The sequence below is a fragment of the Capra hircus genome, chromosome 15 (assembly GCF_001704415.2).
Source record: "Capra hircus breed San Clemente chromosome 15, ASM170441v1, whole genome shotgun sequence".
NCBI classification, from domain to species: Eukaryota; Metazoa; Chordata; class Mammalia; order Artiodactyla; family Bovidae; genus Capra; species Capra hircus.
Window position 1 is genome coordinate 33,431,420 of NC_030822.1, and position 16,872 is coordinate 33,448,291.

The 16,872-nt window shown below is 36.2% G+C and overlaps 1 protein-coding gene across 1 annotated transcript; it reads left to right on the forward strand.

Moving 5' to 3' along the window:
* LOC102178376 (olfactory receptor 52E1-like) lies at positions 13,197–14,135 on the forward strand. The gene has a single exon (XM_005689820.2). The coding sequence runs from the start codon at positions 13,197–13,199 to the stop codon at positions 14,133–14,135; it is 939 nt and encodes a 312-aa protein (XP_005689877.2).

Genomic DNA, 16,872 nt, shown 5'->3' on the forward strand with positions numbered 1-16,872 from the left:
AACCTCCATATGTTGGAATTTTTAATAGTTTTTCTCCTGTAATTGAGATCTAATCTTAATGCATTATGGTCAGAAAAGATGCTTGGAATGATTTTGATTTTTTTGAATTCATCAAGTTTAGATTTATGGCCCAGGATGTGATCTATTATGGAGAAGGTTCCATGAGCACTTGAAAAAAAGGTGAAATTCATTGTTTTGGGGTGAAATGTCCTATAGATATCAATTAGGTCTAACTGATCTAATGTATCACTTAAATTTTGCGTTTCTTTGTTAATTTTCTGTTTAGTTGATCTGTCCATAGGTGTGAGTGGGGTATTAAAGTCTCCCACTATTATTGTGTTATTGTTGATTTCCCCTTTCATACTTGTTAGCATTTGTCTTACATATTGCGGTGCTCCTATATTGGGTGCATATATATTTATAATTGTTATATCTTCTTCTTGGATTGTTCCTTTGATCACTATGTAGTGGCCTTCTTTGTCTCTTTTCACAGCCTTTGTTTTAAAGTCTATTTTATCGGATATGAGTATTGCCACTCCTGCTTTCTTTTGGTCTCTATTTGCGTGGTATATCTTTTTCCAGCCCTTCACTTTCAGTCTGTATGTGTCCCTTGTTTTGAGGTGGGTCTCTTGCAAGCAGCACATAGAGGGGTCTTGTTTTTGTATCCATTCGGCCAGTCTTTGTCTTTTGGTTGGGGCATTCAACCCATTTACGTTTAAGGTAATTATTGGTAAGTATGATCCCGTTACCATTTACTTTATTGTTTTGGGTTCAGGTTTATACACCCTTTTCGTGTTTCCTGTCTAGAGAATATCCTTTAGAATTTGTTGGAGAGCTGGTTTGGTGGTGATGAATTCTCTCAGCTTTTGCTTGCCTGTAAAGCTTTTGATTTCTCCTTCATATTTGAATGAGATCCTTGCTGGGTACAGTAATCTGGGCTGTAGGTTATTGTCTTTCATCACTTTAAGTATGTCTTGCCATTCCCTCCTGGCCTGAAGAGTTTCTATTGAAAGATCAGCTGTTATCCTTATGGGAATCCTCTTGTGTGTTATTTGTTGTTTTTCCCTTGCTGCTTTTAATATTTGTTCTTTGTGTTTGATCTTTGTTAATTTGATTAATATGTGTCTTGGGGTGTTTCGCCTTGGGTTTATCCTATTTGGAACTCTCTGTGTTTCTTGGACTTGGGTGATTATTTCCTTCCCCATTTTAGGGAAGTTTTCAACTATTATCTCCTCAAGGATTTTCTCATGATCTTTCTTTCTGTCTTCTTCTTCTGGGACTCCTATAATTTGAATGTTGGAGCGTTTCATATTGTCCTGGAGGTCTCTGAGATTGTCCTCGTTTCTTTTAATTCGTTTTTCTTGTTTCCTCTCAGATTCATTTATTTCTACCATTTTATCTTCTATTTCACTAATCCTGTCTTCTGCCTCCGTTATTCTACTATTTGTTGCCTCCAGAGTGTTTCTGATCTCATTTATTGCATTATTCATTATATTTTGACTCTTTTTTATTTCTTCTAGGTCCTTGTTAAACCTTTCTTGCATCTTCTCAATCCTTGTCTCTAGGCTATTTATCTGTGATTCCATTTTGATTTCAAGATTTTGGATCATTTTCACTATCAATATTCGGAATTCCTTCTCAGGTAGATTCCCTACTTCTTCCTCTTTTGTTTGGTTTGGTGCGCAACTCTCCTGTTCCTTTACCTGCTGAGTATTCCTCTGTCTCTTCATCTTGGTTATATTGCTGCGTTTGGGGTGGCCTTTTTATATTCTGGTAATTTGTGGAGTTCTCTTTATTATGGAGCTTCTTCACTGTGGGTGGGGTTGTATCAGTGGCTTGTCAAGGTTTCCTGGTTAGGGAGGCTTGTGTTGGAGTTCTGGTGGGTGGAGCTGGGTTTCTTCTCTCTGTTTTTGAAGACAATGGTCTGCTTTTCTGGTTGCCTGATGTCCTCTGCTAGCCTACAGAAGTTGTTTTGTGGAGTTTGCTCGGCATTGAAATGTTCTTTTGAGGAATTTGTGAGGGAGAAAGTGGTCTTCCTGTCCTATTCCTCCGCCATCTTTTCAGCAGTCTCTATACACTTTAAATTTACACAATACTATATGCCAATTACATCTCAGTAAAGCGTTCTTTTCCTTTTGGCAATCCATGGCCCTTGTAATTTTGATTCTTCGGTCGTGACATGATAGGATTCCCCAGGGCGCGATCCAAACCGCCACTTTGTCTGGCTACAGCCTTAGCGTCCCGTTGCCAAGGCGAGGGAGGGAGGGCTCTGCCGTTCTGATTGGATGAGGTTAGGAAACTCCTTTCCGCACAACTCACAAACCCCAGCTCAGAAGCCCTTGCGTGCCAAGGCGGCCCAGACTCCTCTAATGCCTAAAACTTTCTCCCCCAGCCCTATGCCACCGCAACCTAGCCGGAGACTGGCTGCCAGCCGAGGGCACTCACTCCTGGTGTCTCCTCCGGCTGCACTTCGGTTGACCTAATAGACCTGCATCTTGAAAAGTTGTCAGCTTTTGGTCAATGCAGTGGTTCTAGGTTTCCTTACTCGGTCGCTCACAGTCACCTCCAGATTTTATTTTTTAAAAAAGCAGCCAGTTGGGTTCTTGTTTTTCTTAAGACTCTTGCCACAAAGACACTGCAGCATATGCGTTCCTTTGCTCCGAGTCTGACAGCCGAAGACACAGCCTCCCTTCTCTGTGTCGGTTTTTTTTTTTTTTTTTTTAATAATCAATCACCGGTGCTCAGTGGGATCGGATAGAACCTGCAGTTCTCAATCACCACGAAGAAAAGATGCAAATTGAGGTGCCTGGGCAGGCTGGTCGTAGTAGATAGACAGTGCCACGGATCCCCTGGCTCCTGGCTCGCGCTCCGCCAGTTTCCAACAACGGTGAGCATGGGGAAAAAAAAGAAAGAGTAACTTTATAGTCAAATCAAATCTAACAATGCTTTTACAGTTTTAACGTTGACTCCAACCACACAATCAAAATTATGTCTGCATTTTTTCCCTTTACCTAGATGACTGTGACTAATGGTAAGAAGCAGCTTTTTGTTACTTCTGTCTTTTAAAATCACTTTTACCTGTAAAAACAAACCACTAAAGTGCTTGTCATTTTCCTTAGGCATATATTCTAAGGAATAATTTAAAAATTATTAAAATAATAATTTAATATTACATAAAATAATAAATAATAATTAATTAACTTTTATTAATCCTACCCATCATCTGATAACTTGAAACTAAAGATTTCTAGGAACTGAAGCACATAACATCATATGAGACAACTTTCTAAAGATATCTGAACCAGGGCTGTTGATGTTTGTCACCAAACCTTTTATGATGACATTATGGTTCAGATGATCTCCAGTATCTATGATCTTGATAACCTATGGACTTTAGACCAGAAGTGGCCCAAGTGTTCTTCCTCTAATCTTTCTTGTTACCCGAATGAGCCCTGAACATTTACCTAATCTGCATACTTTCCCTCTAACATAAAACAATGTACCAGGAAAGATCCTTCCTGGCATTTGAGAGACAAAAAACTGCTGAAACTGGGAAACCTGACTCTTGATCAGCAGTGCTTTAGAGAATCTCAATAAAAAGGGGAAATGTAAAAAATAATGATAATAAATGGAAACCTTAATTAAATAGAGTCAGGAGACTAGAAGGGGGAATGCTCATCTCTTGGAGCAAGAGTAGAATCCAACAGGAAGAAGCAGTGCTCTTCTTTCTTGGCAAAGATTAGGCCATTAAAAAGCCATAGACTCTTCATTTACTGTAGCCTGACTAAAATTCCTTTTTTTCTTATGTACATAAAAATGTTCTCCTTCCCTTGCTTTGTGGGACCTGGCATATGGTTCTTTATAGATTCCAAATCATAATTATTTGCTGACCATCAATAAACCCATTTTTGTTGGATAAATATCTGGCAGTCTAATTGTTTTAGGTCAATATATGTTATTGAGAAATCTGTTACTTAGACTTCACATTTTGGAGTTTTCCAGTTATCTTTCTATTATTGATTTGTAATTTAATTCAATTTTTGTCAACAGAACTTTTGTATAATTTGAATCATTCATTGATAAGATGTTTTATAGGGCAGAATATATTTTATCTTGGTAAGTAGTATCCCGGCACTTGAAAATAATTTGTACTTGGCTCTTTTGGGGGGACTGTTCTAGTAATGTTAATTATATCAAGGTGTTTAATAGTGTTTGTGATCTATTTATATTCTTATTGATTTTTTTCTGCTTGTTATACCAATTATTTATTTTTCTCTGCTTGTCATATCAACTATTTATATTTTTAATTATGATTTTATGTATGGATCACTACAGTTCTATCAGTTTTTTTGCACGTATTTTGAAGGTACTAAAGAAAGTGTATTAAATTTTTGTGATTGTGAGGTCTTTAAGATAAAATGACTTCTTTTAATTATAAAAAGTCACTCTTTATCTCTGATAAGAGAGCTACTTGGAAATTTACTTTTTCTAGTATAGTCACTTTCTTTTGATTAGTGTTAGTACACTATAAAGTTTTCCATCATTTGATCTGAACAAATTAATTTCTTTATATTTAAAGTTATATTCTAACAGAGCCTTCTAATAGTTATAGTATCAAAAGGTGTGATATTACCAAAAGGTGTGACTTGCCATAGATGTGTGGAATAGAGTGAAAGCCCACAAAATCAACCATACACATAGACTCAGTTGATTTTCAATGAGAATGCCAAATCAATTCAATGTGTGAAGACATTCTATGCAAAAAATTGTCCTGGGAAAACTAGATACTCAAATGTATAAGAATTAAATTGGATCTATCTCACACCATGTAAAAATTTAAGTTAATTAATAACCTAAATATTAGGGCTAAAAAAATAAAACTCTTAAAAAAAATTTAGGAGTAAGTTTTCATGACCTTGGCTGTGAAAATAGATTCTTAGAACATCAAAAGCATGAGTATTGAAATAAAACATAAGTAAATTAGACATCTTCAAAACAAAACAAACCAACAACAACAAAAACAATTTTGTGCATCAAAGCATGTTATGATAAAAAAAAAAAAAAGTCCAGAATGGGAGACCAGAATATATAAATATAATATCTACCTTTCAACAATAGAAAGGCAAAAAATAAAATAAAATAAAATAACTAGTTAAAAATTGGATTGGTGGGGGGCTGTGTAGACATTTTTTAAATAACACATACAAATAGCTAATAAGCACATGAAAAAAGGCTGAACTTCATTAATAACTAGGGATATTTAAATGAAAACCACAATAAGCCAGGATTTCACACCTACTAGGATTGCTTTAAACAAATAAAGAAGTAAACAAAATAACAGGTGTTGGTGAGGATGTGAATGAATTGGAACTCTTATGCAATGTTGGTGGATATGTAAAATGGGACTGCTGCTAGAGATATTATTTCAAACTACCTCAAAATATCAACCATAGATTTGTTGTGTGCCACAGTAATTCTACTTTTAGGTTTATATGGAAACGGAATTGTAGGTCAATGTTTGTTGCAGTATTATTTACAATATCCAAAAGGTAGAAACAGTCCATTCACCACCAACAAATGAATAAACAAAATGTGATATATACATTGAATGGAATATTTTGTTGTTGTTTGGTCACTAAGTTGTGTCTGACTCTTTGCAATCCCATGGACTGCAACACCCCAGATTTCCCTGTCCTTCACTATCTCCCAGAGTTTGCTCAGACTCATATCCATTGAGTCAGTGATGCCATCCAGCCATCTCATCCTCTGTCACCCCCTTCTCCTCCTGCCCTCAATCTTTCCCAGCATCAGGCTCTTTTCAGTGAGCTGGCTCTTCTCATCAGGTGGCCAAAATATTGGTGCCTAGCATCAGTCCTTTCAATGAATATTCAGGGTTGATTTCCTTTAGGACTGACTGATTTGATCTCCTTGCTAACCAAGGGATTCTCAAGAGTTTTTTCCAGCACCACAGTTCAAAAGCATAAATTCTTTGGCTCTCAGCCTTCTTTATGGTCCATCTCTTACATCCATATACAACTACTGGAAAAAAACGTAGTTTTGACTATATAGACCTTTGTTGGCAAAATGATAACTCTGATTTTTAATGTGCTGTTTAGGTTTGTCATAGCTTTCCTTCCAAGGAGCAAGCCTTAATTTAATGGATGCAGTCATCATCTGCAGTGATTTTCGAGTCCAAGAAAATAAAATCTGTCATTGCTTCCACTTTTTCCCTTTCTATTTGCCATGAAGTGATGGCATGGTATGCCATGATCTTAGTATTTTGAATGTTGAGCTTTAAGGCAGCTATTTCACTCTCTTCTTTCACCATCATCAAGAGGCTCTTTAGATCCTCTTCACTTTCTTCCATTAAAGTGGTATCATCTGCATATCTGAGGTTGTTGATATTTCTCTCAACAGTCCTGATTCCAGCTTGTGATTCATCCAGCTTGGCTTTTTCTTTTTTTCTTTTCTTTTTTTTTTTTTTTTAATTCCCTTCATGGATCATAGCTTTGCTGTGGCAAAGACACTTGCATAAGTCAATGAAGCTATGAGCCATGCCAAACAAGGCCCTGCAAAATGGATTATTATGGAAAAATAGTCACTTGGAAAAAAGCTTGAAAGTTTCTCACAAGGCTCAATATAGTTTTACCATATGATCCATCAATTATATCCCAAGAAATTTATCCGACTGGCTTGAAAACTATGTCCAAACAAAAACCTACATGTGGATATTTATACCAACTTTATTCATAATTGCCAATAACCAGCAGCAATCAAGATGCCCTTCAAAAGATAAATGAATATCCAAACTGATACGTCTATTGAACATAATATAATTGATATTATTCAGCATTATTAAGAAATGAGATATCAAGACATAAAAAGACATAGATGAATCTTAGATGTATATTCCTAAATGAAAAGAAGCCAATCTGAAAAAGCTTCATATGGTGTGACTCTAAAGAATATTCCAGAAAAAGCAAAACTATAGAGACAGCAAACATATCCATGCCTGCCAGGAGAAGGAGGAGTGAGGAGATGTTGACCATGTGAAGAACATGGGAATTTTCAAGTTAGCAAAACTATGTTATATGATAGTGTAATGGTGCATATATGATGCTACACATTTGAAAAATACATGAAATTTTACAACACAAAAGATGACTTAAGTGTATGAAAATTAGAAAATCATTTAGGAGTTCAGAGGATCCCATGATAAAATGCAAAATGTAACAGACACAATGTACTACAAATGTAGGTTAAAACCTCACTAAAGTTGGTGGAGGAAAGTGTATCAACCTAAATAACTTTGGACATGAGTGGAGTCTATGAGACTAAAGGCAGAAAGGACTGTATACATAAGTGCTGTACCCTAGCAGATGCATTTTTGCCCACAGGGTTATAGGTTAATAATTCTATTATATTTACATGTAAATGTTGCTGTTGAGCAATTATTCAAATGGATGGCACGTGGTGGGATCCAGATTTCTCATTGTTGGAGTGGTATTTTACAGATAAGCATGAGAGGATACTAGAATAATTCATTTGGTAATGAACTGGAGTTAGAGACATCACAACGATATATTCAAATAGATGATAGATGTGTAGATCTTTATAGATATGTATTTAATATAACATACACAGGTTAATATATACATATATACTTCCTTGCTCTGTCAGCTGAGAGGGTCTTAAAGCAATGACATCCTAGTAGTAAAGCAAACCTAGCCTTTTCTAACACCATTATCAAAGTAAAAAAAACCAGTAATACTTAGAGAAATATCATATTCTAAGTTTGGGGTAGGTGATATGCAAGATAAGCATTATAGCATGATGTGGGGCCAGAATATAAAGAAGTCTATCCACCCCCCAAATAAGAACCTACAATTATAGGGGTGTGTCAAAGAGACATAGTAGTCAACTGAAAGAGTTTCCAATAGCCACAGCTAAAAAATGTGAGAATATAAAGTAATACTGAGTATAACCTACAGTATAAATATGATTCCATATTGGTATAAATAAATGATTGAATACATAAGCAAATGGGAGAAATAGATATATCTCTTATTAAAAAAAAATGTCCAAAACAATATATGAGGATACTCTTTCCTCAAGGAAGAGGAGCATCACACCTCACTTAAAGGTTCCACATTACTTACTTTGAGAGAGTAATTTTCTTCCACAGAGCAAACCTGGAAATGGGTGAGAAAAAAGATCCTGATAAACACTGCCTCAGATGGTAAAGCCATGGGAATAGTAAGTACCCTTATGTCCTGATATAATATTTTACCTCACTGATCTTTCTCCCCGAATCGCATAAATATAGTCTAGTCATGAGGAAAGTATCAGACTACTCTCAAAAATCTGACCAGTATTTCTAAAACCAATCAAGTCTTCAAAACCAAGAGAAGCCTGAGACACTGTCACAGCCAAGAGAACCCTAAGAGATCTAACTAAACCAAACTAGTAAATGTCATTTGGTATCCTGGATGGGATCCTATAAGTGAAAAAGAACATTAGGTAAAACTAAGGGAATATAAATAATATTTGAACTTTAATAACATATGAACTTTGATTAACACTGGTTCATTAACTGTAACAAATAACCATACTAAAGTACAATATTATTGATGGGGGGGATTATGAATGGGTCAAAATTGAGAGATCTGTTTACTGCATCTGCATTTTTCTTTACAACTGTTCTATTTTTTAAGTTTATTTAAACTTTTAAAATATTTTATAGAAAATCAATTAGTCAGAAATTATCTTTCAGACCTTCAAGAGGGAAACAGGACATAATCTGTGAGAGATAAAGACTTTTAATATACTGCTGATATTATGAAAGATGAAGACTGACGATTGAATAAACAAAAAAAAAGATGAATATCCTAGATAGAGACTCCAGAAATACGTAGATTTATTCGATTTATTTGTCATATGGTAGTGCTGACATTGCAGATCTCAGTGTCAGTCTCCAAAATTCATGAATTCCAAAGCTTTCTAAAAACTTCTGCTTCTGCAACCAAAAACCCAAGGTTTTCAGGTAAGTTAAGGGTGTGAGGGGATTCCCAGGTGGGTCAGTGGTAAAGAATCTGCCTGCCAATGCTAGAGAACGCAGGAGACACAGGTTTGATCCCTGGATCGGGAAGATCTTCTGGAGGAGAAAATGGCAGTCCACTCCAGTATTCTTTGGGGAAAATCCCCAAAGACTGAAGAGTCTGGAGGGCTACAGTCTGTGGTGTTGCAAAGAGTCTGACATGACTGAGCAACTGGACACGCATACAAGGAAGTGCAGACAAAGATTTGTTAGACAGCCTACTTTCCCAGCTTAGATGCATAGCTAAGGCAAGAAATGACATGCAGCTTTTACTTAGTATTAATTCTGTTGTTCTAAAAGCCATTTATTTGACCCAATTATTTTTTCATTATTGGCAATAAGTCTAGGCAAGGAATATGATGACATTTATTGACTCCCCTATAATTCCAGGTGTGAGTTCTAGGAGACATCTTCATGGTAACTCCAATCAGTATAAGCTTCCATAAATTATCACAGCTTGAGAATATTAAGTATTAGCTAAGTAGCTCAACACACAGTTACAAACTTCTTACTATATATCAGGAAATGTTTTAAGTGTCACACAAGAATCAGCTCTTTTAGTCATCACAGCAATATTTGTATTTGGTATTATTCTGTTCACTATAGAGAAGAAAATGTAGACACAAATTTCAAATTTCATGCCTAAACTCTTATGTCTATTAAGTAAGGGAGATGAGATTCAAATCCATACAATCTGTCTAAAAGTCCATCCATTTAGCTAATTTCCTATATAACATACTTCTTTCCTTAGACCTCTGCCTTTTTATCATTAAATTTAACCCTGTCTTATTTACTATTAATAAGAATAATAAAGAAGAAAGTGTTTGTGTTTGAAACAATTGGTCATTGTTTTATTATATTATCATTCCCATTTAAGTTCTAACATATACCTCATGAAGTGATGGCTACTAGCTGAGCTTCATTTTCCTGAGATCATATTTAAGGTTGAATTGTGCTTAGCATTGGGGTGTGTGAGGTAAATAAGTGGAAAGTGAGCCCTCCTCAAAGCATCTCCTACTTAGAAATAAGACAGTTCATCAGTAGTCACCTCAAGCTTGGGAATCAGCATCCAGATACAGGACTTTCTTTTTTTTTTTTTTTTTTAATCATCAATGATGTTATGCTTCATATTTATGAAGCATCTAGCTCTGTGCCTCTGGACACTTCTGTTCTCCAGAGAACACTAATATTTGGAGACACTCCATTTTAAAGGCAGTGTTTACAGTATGAATCTCCCATTGCACTCAGAGTACGTGAAATGTAAACATTCTGGAGCAGTTGAACTAGCTAATTCAGAAAGCTTTGCTGGTAAGTCTGGCCTTGGGGCCAGAAAGGATGTACTAAGACAGGAACCATTTTATTATGGTCATTTCATTGAGATTTAAGATGAGCCAAAATAGATGACAGAAAAGTAGAAAAAAAGGAAAGCTAATTGAATACAGAAGGTATCACCCCAAAATGTAACAAGATGATAATTTACATAGATTCAGAGCTGTACTCCAACAAATATTTTATTAAAACATCATTCTTAAATATTTGGATAAGTGATGCATGTGTGCATATGCGAATACCTTCACAATTTCCTGTATTGTCTTTCTCTAAGTCTTTGTCATTTATCTCACTTTTTCCTTTGCCTGTCGTGGTTGTATCTTCACCTTCAATCTTGTCTCCCTTGCTTTCTCTTAGCATTTTGCAACTATTTTGCAGAACTTAACTTTGTGTATTTCTCTAGCCTCCATTCAGCTCTCAAGATAAAAAGACAAGACAATCACAATCTAGTTAACTGAAAAATTTTGACCTTCTAAATTACCATTCCTCTTATAAATGGAGTAGACAAACAAACAAAATCCACATATCAGTTGGTAGTTTTGCACAATATCTGTGAAATTCATGGAAGTTTCTGCCTGAGAGTTGGAGAACAAGTAGGGCTCCAAGAATTTCGAATTTCAAGAGTCTTCAAACAACATGCAATGTTTCATCTGCATAAGTCTATTTATGTTTTTTTCTTATCTGTTCTTTTTTTAACAGAGGAGCATGGGCATAGGGAAATCCTGAGAAAAATGTTAATAGCTGATGACTATATTTACCACATAACTTGGTAGCTCAGCTGTAAAAAATTCCTCCCGTATTGCAGGAGACCCTGGTTTAATTCCTGGGTCAGGAAGATCCCCTAGAGAAGGGATAGGGTACCCACTCCAGTATTCTTGCCTGGAGAATCCCCATCGACAGAGGAGCCTAGTGGGCTAGTCCATGGGGTTGCAATGAGTCGGACTCGACTGAGCAACTAAGCACACAATCATTCTATTTTCATATACTTCTTTAGAAATGTGCCAATATGCATATTTAAGTGCTTAGAAGATATACATGTAATAAACAAAAGATTTCCCATAAGTAACTCCAGTTGAGGAAAGGGATGAAGCACTACAAAACCTGTAAGTATCATAGTTCTGGGTGGAATCAGTGACTATATTTTGTTTTGAGAATTCAAAGAAGGGTAAAGGGCATATTAAGTCAAGGTTATAAGATATTGAATTACATACCAGTTTACTAAATGCACAGATATTTTTAACACATTCTAACTCATAAATGCTTATGTACATTATCTTATTTTGCAGCAGTTCCCAAATTACAAAAACATTGAATCAGAATAACTTGAGGAGCTTCACAGAAATCATGAGGTGCTATACCGTACCATTCAAAACTTCCAGAGTTTGGACTTAAAACTTGTATTTTCATGTAGTTCTCCACAGGCTATAAAGGATGAGAAGCCACTGCTGTGTAATCCCTCTTTCAGTATATTTATAGGAACCACGTGGAGAGCTTTGGCCTACTTCCTGACTACCTTAATCTCTGACAACTTTAAGAAGTAGTTCAACTGTTGTACATTAACTGCCTGGCAGAGTGCAGCCCGATGTGAGCAACTGATACATCTTCGAAATCTCCTCTTTTCAATTTCTAAGCACAGTGCTAAGTAAATATTTGCTAGAATACAGGACAAGATGGTAACACTGTACACTAAAGAAATGCGACAGATATTTTTGAAGGGTAGTCACAATCTGACATAGAGAAATGAGATAAAGTGTAGGCATGAAAGAAGAGGGAAAAAGTTGAAGAAAATAGTGATCCAGACTTCTGTGTGATCCACAAAATCCAAATGTATGCTCTTCTCAACTATGATACTTTAATACTGAAACTTTCCTCTTCTATATTAAAAATTTCATCACCTTGACTCTCTTTCCAATTTAGTTTCATATGCTCTACTATTATGTTTTCAGGACTATGTCTTAAATATCACTTTGAGTAAGTACTTAAGAAGCTGCATGCTGCTGTGAACCAAGCTCTTACAATTTCATCATTATCTCTTCTGCTATTTTCAACAATCAATTGTAAAATCTAATGGTGAGGCCAAGTCAACTCTATCAACTATATCCACCATAAGTCTGGATTTCCTACATTCAGTACAGTCTACCCAAACTACAATGGTGGTGTTTCTGATGAAAGAGATATAGGAGTTGATTGAGTGGCTTTCTTTCCTGGGTTTGGTACTTCTAAAAAGATTTTGTGCGAGTTCTACCTTCACAGGTTGTGGCAATTAACTATGAGATGGTAATTGCCTAGGATAAAAGGAAAATATACCTGTTACAATTCCAAAGAAACCATTTTATTATTGCTTTAATTCTTAAGGTATAATTGAACATCCTTAAGAGGAGTAATGATGCTTAATTTATCTGTGCATACCAAATATCTGGCCATTTGCCTGATAAGCTATCAGTCTTTGATAAAAGTTTTATTAAATTAAATTAATAATAAAATATAAAAGTATAAAATTAAATAAATTAATCATTAAAATTATTGAAGAGATTAATGAAAATAAATGTAATGTCTGATAAGCTATGTCAAAATTAAACAAGAATGATGTATTTTAGTTTCCATAAAGGTCACATAATTATGTCACGATGAGCTTGGTGACTAGAAAAGACCGCACATATTTTTGTATAATTCTGTAGGAAATCCATATAACTGGACAAGAAGTGCTGGAGCCTCTCAATGAACGAGACATCTGGTATGAAATGTTCAGCTGTCACAGTGCCAGAGAAGCATGGTCCCTCCTAATGACACACAGTTCCAACCCTACTTTTTTCTCCTTCTGGGAATTCCAGGGCTACAAGGTGTGCATATGTGGATTGGTTTTCCATTTTGTATTGTATATATGACTGCTCTACTGGGAAATACTGCAACTCTTTATGTGATTCAGACTGAATGCAGTCTCCATCAGCCCATGTTCTACTTCCTGGCCATTCTGTCATCTGTTGACCTGGGCCTGTCCACATCCACCATCCCCAAGATGCTTGGCATCTTCTGGTTCAAGCTGAGAGAAATCTCCTTTGAGGGCTGCCTTGCCCAGATGTTCTTCATCCACCTATGCACTGGCATGGAGTCTGCTGTGCTCGTGGCCATGGCCTATGATCGCTATGTGGCCATCCGTAACCCTCTTCACTACACACTGGTGCTGACAAACAAGGTGGTATTAGTGATAGCATTGCTCATCCTTCTGAGACCCTTGGCTATTGCAATTCCCTTTGTTCTGCTCATCCTGAGGTTACCCTTCTGTGGGCACCAAATCATCCACCACACTTATTGTGAGCACATGGGCATTGCCCGCCTGTCCTGTGCCAGCATAAAGGTCAACATCATCTATGGCTTATGTGCTATCTCTATCTTGGTGTTTGACATCATAGCCATTGTCATCTCCTATGTCCATATCCTGTGTGCTGTCTTCTGCCTACCTTCCAGGAGTGCCCGGTTAAAGGCACTCAGCACATGTGGTTCCCATGTCTGTGTCATATTGGCCTTCTATACTCCAGCATTCTTCTCCTTCATGACCCACCGTTTTGGTCGAAATGTTCCTCAGTACATCCACATTCTTCTTGCTATCTTTTATGTTGTCATCCCACCTGCTCTAAATCCTGTCATTTATGGGGTGAGAACCAAGCAGATAAGAGAAAGGGTAATTAGAACTTTCAGAAACAGATTATGAAACTTGCTTTTCAGAGATGAAGAGGCTTGAGTAGGAGAAAACAAAACTTCATCTCTCCGCCGATGATTGAAATAGTACAATGTCAGGGGACAATGATATTCTATGTATAGATTTACAAAGTATTTCACTCATTTTAGAAACTATAATCCAAAAGGGACAATAATAAATATTTAATATATGCATAGATATAATCACATACAAATGTAAACAACTGCGTAAGTTAAAGAGAAAAAAAGCACACGAGGTTGGCAAAAATTGACTAATATTAATATAATAACACTCACTTACATACATATATTATGAGCCAGACTCATAACACATATTATGAGCCATATTTCATAACTTTTAAAGTATGAACTCCTTGAATTCTTATAGCTATGATGAGAAGTAGCTACTAATTATTCCCTTTCTATAGCTCAGGAAATGGAGATAATAATATGGGATGAAAAGGAGTGTATATAGAGGAGGTAACTGGAGAAATCTATCTATCTGAAAAGACAGAAGGGTTAAGCATGGGGAGGTAGCTGTGTTTTAAACAGGACAAAAACTCAAAATTTTCTACCAGAGAAAATATTATTCCAAACTAACAAAGGCAGAGTTTGAGAAAAAGTGCAAAGGCAACTTTTTATTTTTTTATTTTTTTGTAGTTTTCTTGTTTGTTCTTGACCCATGTCAGGATAAGATCACGCCCTCATGATCTGGCTTGAAGTGACAAAGTCTGAAAGTAAGACTGAGCAGTGGAAGGGAAGAGGAATAATTTAATAAAACTAGTTTTTACAGCTAGTGAAATATAACATAGAAATATTAAGCAAAATGTTTATGTGTTCATTAAATAAAAAGCACATATGCCCTCAGACTTTTCTTTACCAGTAGTTTTAGCAAAATATTCAATGAAACTGTGAAAATGAAAGCACCAACATAATACGGTAGATCTACACCTTAGTAGAAGTGGTATGTGCCATGCTGTGTGTTGGGCTCAGTCAGTTGTGTCCAAAACTTTTCGTGACCTCATGGACTACAGCCTGCCTAGCTCCTCTGCCCATGGGATTTTCCATGCAAGAATACTGGAGCAGGTTGCTATTCCCTTCTTTAGGGGATATTCTGACCCAGGGATCTAACCAGAATCTCCTGTATCTCCTGTACTGGCAGGTGGATTCTTTACCACTGAGCCACCTGGGAAGTCAGAGTGGTCTATGAACAAGTAATTCAACAAGTACCAAGAAAAAGAACTCATGCAGTAATAACAATATACATTAATATTATATTGGGGAAGTAGCATTTTTAAAATAGGAATAGAAACTTCCATATTTCTCAACTGAGTAAACCAAAATATATGACATGAACGTATTCAAAGACTGTGGAACAAAAGTAAGTATATAGGTTTTGCATGTAAATAGGTGTAGACACAACTGGTAAGAAAAATTGATTCCTTATATAGGGTACAAGGGGAAAAGTACCCCCAAATTCCATATGACATAAGAATCATAAAAAAACATTAAGACACAAGAGGTAATAAAACTAATAATAATGGAATTTAACATTCTTTGAACAATCACAATGTTATAGAAACTATATGTAGTTCTATAGGTAGTTCAAGTTTAAAAGTAAGTAGATATCTAGGAGTGAAGTGACTTACACACAGTCACACAATTATCATGTAACAGAACTTTAAATTTAGTTTCAGCACAATTTCTTTAGCTTCTATCCTATGATTTAATATAGAAACAGATGATGACACAACAGACAAAGAAAGGTTAAGTAAACATATAGCTGTTGAGAACAAGATGGCAGAGGAGTAGGTGGACGTGGAGTACATCTCTCCTTATGGATATGTAAGAAATACACCTTCAGACACAGAAGTGAATGCAGAACACCAGCTGAGGGCAGACAGGAGTACCTGACCAGTGGAAAAGAATATATAGAACCATGCAAAACTCAGTAGGATGAAGGAATTAGAGGAAAGAACAGTGTAAGTAGGACTGGACCTGCTCTAGTGGATGGGGGAACTGAAGCAGTGGTCTAATTCCCTCACTGGGGCAATCGTCTAAATCAGAGGAGAAACATTTAAGGCTGTGAGGGAAACAGCTGATCTGTGGCAGCCTAAAGGAAATGAGACTCAGAGAGTCCTTGCCACAGCCATACATACCCCAGATAGGCATGCAGGTCCCCTAGATGGTTCAGTGGCTGGGAGTTGGAGTTTAGGGGTTGTAGAACAATCCCAGGGTGAAGGTTACTGTAAGCTGTGAAAAGACAGATCGAGTGGATGTCAGGGAGGAGATTGTGATGGGAAATGTCTGTGGAGGAAAGCCAGGCAGCCATGGGAGCAAGGCAATACTGCTGAGTCATGCGGTTCTGTGGAACATTTTTTTCCCCTTTCTTCCTTTTTTCTTTTCTTTTTTAAATTTTAACTTCTAATTTTTTTTTTTAATCTAGCATTATTGTTTTCTACATTTATCCTTTGGTTTGCTTTCTTACAGTTCTTTTCCCCTTGTAGTTAATCTTTAAAGTATATAAATCTTCTTTACCTACTTCTATTTAACTTTGCATGTCTATTCTTTTATCTCTGCTTTCTTTCCTTTCCTCTCGATATATTTGTTAGTTTTGTGTTCATTATTTTTTTCTCTACTTGTCACCTTTCTTTAGTTTTGTTTTCTAGTTTGCACTTTAGTTAGTTTTGTTCTTAACTGGTAGATATAATTTTTGGTTTCCTTTGTTCACCAGGTCAATCTATTATACT